The 5,979-nt window shown below is 38.7% G+C and overlaps 1 protein-coding gene across 1 annotated transcript; it reads left to right on the top strand.

Annotated features, from left to right (window-relative positions):
- The first annotated feature begins 245 nt into the window (after window positions 1–245).
- Window positions 246–4,765, top strand: LOC103512073 (glucose dehydrogenase [FAD, quinone]-like). Its single transcript, XM_026825656.1, has 7 exons — window positions 246–508; window positions 1,156–1,365; window positions 1,500–1,566; window positions 1,644–1,820; window positions 2,353–2,838; window positions 2,985–3,028; window positions 3,276–4,765. Exons 1-7 carry the CDS (start codon window positions 340–342, stop codon window positions 3,974–3,976), a joined length of 1,854 nt encoding a protein of 617 aa, XP_026681457.1. The 5' UTR covers window positions 246–339; the 3' UTR covers window positions 3,977–4,765.
- Window positions 4,766–5,979: the final 1,214 nt, after the last annotated feature.

Here is a 5,979-nt window from a genome sequence, read left to right on the forward strand (position 1 = left end):
ACAGAACGTAGGTACCCATAGGTGTTATGTAACATGTGTTATATCTTGCTATGTCATCCTCGTTTGTTAAACCCAGTATATGAAAAACTAGTTGCTCTGGTGTTCCTGAGGGTACACATAGGTATTATGTAACATGTGATATATCTTGCTATGTCATCCTCGTTTGTTAAACCCAGTATATGAAAAACTAGTTGCTCTGGTGTTCCTGGTCTACACAAGATATCAGATGGACTACCTTTAGAATATTTTCTACCATCTAGTCATTTCATTGTAGAGCCAGTGTTCAGTTCAAGTGGTTTCGTTATCAGTGGTGTTGGACCTAAGAAAAAGTTCTCAACCATGATTGTGCGTCTGTTCGTCGTGAGTTGTTTAGTTTTCTTTTACCATGAAGTGTCCAGTGAACCTTTAACATTTTTAGAAACAGTGATGCGACTGTATACCAAAACCTATCCAGAAATACAAATATTACCCGAGTATGACTTTATAGTGGTTGGTTCAGGACCTGGAGGTGCAGCAGTTACCAACAGACTCTCAGAAGTGAAGAACTGGAAGATCCTCCTGATGGAATCCGGAGGAGAGCAGATTCCATTCAGTGAGTGGCCCCTGATAGTAAGCTACTTTCAGTTGACAAGTTTCAACTGGGGTTACAGAGCAGAGAAACAGCCAGGACAATGTCAAGCTATGGTGAAGCAGAGATGTCGCTGGCCTCCGTCTCGACATGGCAGATCCAATCCGACTTGATAGTAGAATTTTGAACAGTCAATTTGGACGTAGGTATTTAATTTCAGGAGAAAAATTTGAAACTGTGACACTGTACCTACGAGATTGATTTTTAAGAATGAATAAAAATAAAATCAGGTACTGCATGGCCTTATGGAGAGCCAAATATTTCTCTCGGTATACCGATGAATTTTTGGTTTTATAGGTATCAATATTTTTTAGAGCATGACTAAAACTTTTTTACCCAAATTATCTCAAGGCCCACAACTGACGAAATAAATCTTCCAATGTTCACTTCTTGGTCATACGAAAAAATTCGCCATTCTGTTCACAGTTCACAGCCATCTTGAGCCTCCCTCCCCTTTACAGTTCACAGTGTACAATTCTCATTTCATTTCTCCCTCTCCTCCCCTCCTCCCTCCTCAGGACCTGGAGGTGCAGCAGTTACCAACAGACTCTCAGAAGTGAAGAACTGGAAGGTGCTCCTGATGGAATCCGGAGGAGAGCAGATTCCATTCAGTGAGTGGCCCCTGATAGTAAGCTACTTCCAGTTGACAAGTTTCAACTGGGGTTACAGAGCAGAGAAACAGCCAGGACAATGTCAAGCTATGGTGAAGCAGAGATGTCGCTGGCCTCGTGGGAAAGGTATGGGAGGTAGTAGTGTATTGAACTATATGATCTATACACGAGGTACACCACGGGATTATGATAGATGGGCAGCTATGGGCAATCCTGGCTGGAGTTATGATGAGGTCTATCCTTACTTCTTGATGGGAAAGGTATGGGAGGTAGTAGTGTATTGAACTATATGATCTACACACGAGGTACACCACGGGATTATGATAGATGGGCAGCTATGGGCAATCCTGGCTGGAGTTATGATGAGGTCTATCCTTACTTCTTGATCCACGGGATTATGATAGATGGGCAGCTATGGGCAATCCTGGCTGGAGTTATGATGAGGTCTATCCTTACTTCTTGAAAATAGAAAACATGACTATTCCAGAACTCAGGAATTCCCCACATCATTCTACTACGGGATATGTCCCTGTTGGATACAATCCATATAAGAGTCAGGTGGTAGATGCTTTCCTAGAATCATCCAAATATGTCAACCAATCTACAATTGATTACAATCAACCAGAAAACTACTTGGGATTTTCAAGAATTCAAGCCACGACGAGGAACGGCAAGCGGGTAAGCTCTTATCATGCTTATATTGAACCTGTGAGAAATAGACCGGGAAAGGTATGGGAGGTAGTAGTGTATTGAACTATATGATCTACACACGAGGTACTCCACGGGATTATGATAGATGGGCAGCTATGGGCAATCCTGGCTGGAGTTATGATGAGGTTTATCCTTACTTCTTGAAAATAGAAAACATGACTATTCCAGAACTGAGGAATTCTCCACATCATTCTACCACGGGATATGTCCCTGTTGGATACAATCCATATAAGAGTCAGGTGGTAGATGCTTTCCTAGAATCATCCAAATACATCAACCAATCTACAATTGATTACAATCAACCAGAAAACTATTTGGGATTTTCAAGAATTCAAGCCACGACGAGGAACGGCAAGCGGGTAAGCTCTTATCATGCTTATATTGAACCTGTGAGAAATAGACGTCCAAATATGTCAACCAATCTACAATTGATTACAATCAACCAGAAAACTATTTGGGATTTTCAAGAATTCAAGCCACAACGAGGAACGGTAAGCGGGTAAGCTCTTATCATGCTTATATTGAACCTGTGAGAAATAGACCAAACCTTCATATTAGTTTGAACTCTCAAGTCACCAGAGTACTTATTGATTCTGAATCCAAAAAAGCCTATGGTGTGGAATTTGTTAAGAACGGTAAGAAGAGAATAGTTTTCGCTAGGAAGGAAATCATTCTCTCCGCAGGAGCTATCAATACACCACATATTCTTATGCACTCTGGTGTAGGTCCACGCGAACATTTGGAGAGCTTTAAAATCAAAGTGGAAAGAGATCTACCGGTTGGAGAAAATCTTCAAGATCACATTACTATGGCGGGTCTGGCTTTCACTCACAATACGACAGAACTGTTCAACTATAACACAATGCTGGCACAAGCTTTCACTATGATGTATAATAGAAAATCAAAGTGGAAAGAGATCTACCGGTTGGAGAAAATCTTCAAGATCACATTACCATGGCGGGTCTGGCTTTCACTCACAATACGACAGAACTGTTCAACTATAACACAATGCTGGCACAAGCTTTCACTATGATGTATAATATTAGTAAAGGCGGTGGCATGGGTAGTATTCCAGGGGGTGTGGAAGGTATTGGGTTTGTACAAACCAAATACAATACTGATCCTTCCTATCCCGATATTGAATTTATATTTGCTATCGGTAGTCTTGCAGCAGACTCTGGCCATACTGTAAGGAGAGGTATGGGTATCACTGATGAATGTTACAACCTGATATCGAATTTATATTTGCTATCGGTAGTCTTGCAGCAGACTCTGGCCATACTGTAAGGAGAGGTATGGGTATCACTGATGAATGTTACAACCAGGTGTGGAAGGTATCGGGTTTGTACAAACCAAATACAATACTGATCCTTCATATCCCGATATTGAATTTATATTTGCTATCGGTAGTCTTGCAGCAGACTCTGGCCATACTGTAAGAAGAGGTATGGGTATCACTGATGAATGTTACAACCAGGCTTACAAACATTTAGAACAGAAGAACACTTGGACAATATGGCCTATGCTATTACTTCCTAAGAGTAGAGGTAGAATATTACTCGGGTCTAGAAATCCACTGAAGGCACCCTTGTTATATGGAAATTATTTCCAAGATGAATCTGATCTGTGGACATTGGTGGAAGGAATCAAGATGGCGGTCAACTTGAGTCGAACTGAACCATTCCAAAGAATAGGAAGTAAGTTGAATCCAGTACCTTTACCTGGATGTAAACAATATGAGTTTGAATCGGATGACTATTGGGCATGTACTGCGCGACAGATTACAGCTACTGTGCATCACATGAGTGGTACATGTCGTATGGGTATTAATGAGGATGGTACGACAGTAGTAGATAACGAGCTCAGAGTACACGGTATCAAGAACTTGAGAGTGGCAGATGCATCTGTCATGCCAATCCTCATAGCAGCTCATCCTATGGCACCTATCTATATGATAGGAGAGAAATGTGCTGATATGATCAAGGACACATGGTCTCAAGGAGAGAACAAGGTAGAAATTCGGTAACACAATACAGAATCATGATATTGTGTTGTGAATAATTGAATTCTTGTGAATCACATGGGATTACCATGTGGTTCAGAACTAGTCGTCCTTGAGTTTTTGACTTACCTATTTATTTATGAAATAAGATTCTTCTAGAAACCACTGTGTTTGTGGCGAGGATGTATGGTGGGAGCTCTATTATTGAGAGTATAAATTGTCATCATTACTATAAATCCTGATAAACTTTCATTGATATTGCCATGTCCGTTATCACTTCAGCAATTTCATTTAAGGTAATTTCACTAGGTCAAGTACTGATTTTCAGTGATAGTGATTTACCGACAAATATTTTCACTGATTTTAGGTAGGTATTGTTTCTTTGAATTTTTCAAATCAGATAAAATCCGGAGCTATTTTTTCAATAGATCTAAGGTAGGTACATATGTACCTACCACTAGTTTTAGGTACACTTAAAACTTTTAGTAGTGGGTACAAAAACCTAATATGTAAATCTAATGCGTTCCTGATGTTTTTGTATTAGGATATGTTTGAGGTTTTTGAGGACTTTTTTTATGTTACATTCGAGTTGTATAGAAATTGCCTTACTTCCTAATTTCCTCATTCACTTTTATAATATGTTATAGGTTGAGATAGTAGGTATGGTACTTCTCTAGAATTCCAACACGATATGTGTAAACACTATAAACCTATAAATCAACTGGGTCTCACCAGCATACACTAGGTGACATAGGTCTCAATTCTCAATAAATCTATCATTGTACTTGATAGTCCATTGTTCCTTTAGCTTAAACATTTTATACCTTAACTGTCTAAGTAGGGGAGCTTCTACCTTATTCATCAATTAGCAGATGTAAAATATTGTTTTTAGACTGTACACAACTTTTAACTTACCTACAAAGGTTTTCTTTCCCCTTACCCTATAAAAAGGAGGTAATGTAATGTATTCCATATATTTTTTTGCCCTTTCAGTGATGACTCCTAATGTCCTAATACTTACCATATCGACTTGAATTTCAAACGATATCCTTGGGTACAGGTACACCTTTGTAGAAGAGGCCTTTGTTGAAGAATTGTAAAGTTTGAAAATATTCCGGAGTCATTATAAAGTGAGCTATGACAAAACTTACACTAAGAGAGAGAGAGAGAGAGAGAGTGGATTGGTTCGCGTTGAAGTCATGCTAGTACTAGTAGAGAGGACAAGTCTGATAGGAAAGGCCATTGCCAAGTTCGTAGCACGTAACGACCACGTAACCCATGCTTATACCATAATAGATCCACGTAACAAGTAACCAGTTGCCCCTCTGTATGCAGCTTTACATTCCTGTCCACTAATTGATATCCACAACCACATCTCACAACACAATAAAACTTAGTGGACCGGTTTGTGTCAATTTGAGAAGAAAAAATATAAAGGTAGGTACACAGACTCGTAAATTGGTTAATGATATTGAAAAAAAAAAGATTTTTGGTCACAATTAATTTTTTCTTTAGTGTTTTCCTTGTTTGTCATTTCCGAAGAACGTAATTTTGTAAAACTCTACCTTACTGTTTTAAACTTTACAGTGTTAATGCCGTTACTTATGATTTGGGATTCACTATTCTTACTTGTGGTTCATCTATTTTGTAGACAAATTTTCCTATAGAGCTTATAACATGGTGGTGTTTTATAAATATTATTTTTTGTTTTATGAATATAGGATGTACCTATAGGTAATACCTACTTGTAAGAACGTATAATGTACCTATTTATTGTATGATGTATGTCCAAAATAAATGTTTTCTAAAACCTTTCGTGTTTTTGTTTTCCCTTTCTCTATTCACCTTTACCTATTTAGATCCAATTTACGTAGGTACTTCTTTTTCCTGAATATCTAAACTGCTGAATACAGCTCTGAATTTTCTTCTTCGCCTTCATGAGAAACGGTCCATAGAAATTTCTAAAATGGCCCCCCTGTTGAGGAAGATATTACTCGTAATTAGATCACAGCAAAGTCACTAAAAGT

The sequence above is a fragment of the Diaphorina citri genome, unplaced genomic scaffold (assembly GCF_000475195.1).
Source record: "Diaphorina citri unplaced genomic scaffold, Diaci psyllid genome assembly version 1.1 scaffold787, whole genome shotgun sequence".
In the NCBI taxonomy this organism is placed as follows: domain Eukaryota; kingdom Metazoa; phylum Arthropoda; class Insecta; order Hemiptera; family Psyllidae; genus Diaphorina; species Diaphorina citri.

Excerpts from the sequence above, each read along its gene's own strand:
- LOC103512073 (XM_026825656.1), top strand. The coding sequence starts at position 340 with ATGATTGTGCGTCTGTTCGTCGTGAGTTGTTTAGTTTTCTTTTACCAT. Across the intron at positions 1,567-1,643 it reads ACACCACGGGATTATGATAG|ATGGGCAGCTATGGGCAATC; the intron begins ATGGGCAGCTAT and ends GGATTATGATAG. Across the intron at positions 1,821-2,352 it reads GTAGATGCTTTCCTAGAATC|GTCCAAATATGTCAACCAAT; the intron begins ATCCAAATATGT and ends TGAGAAATAGAC.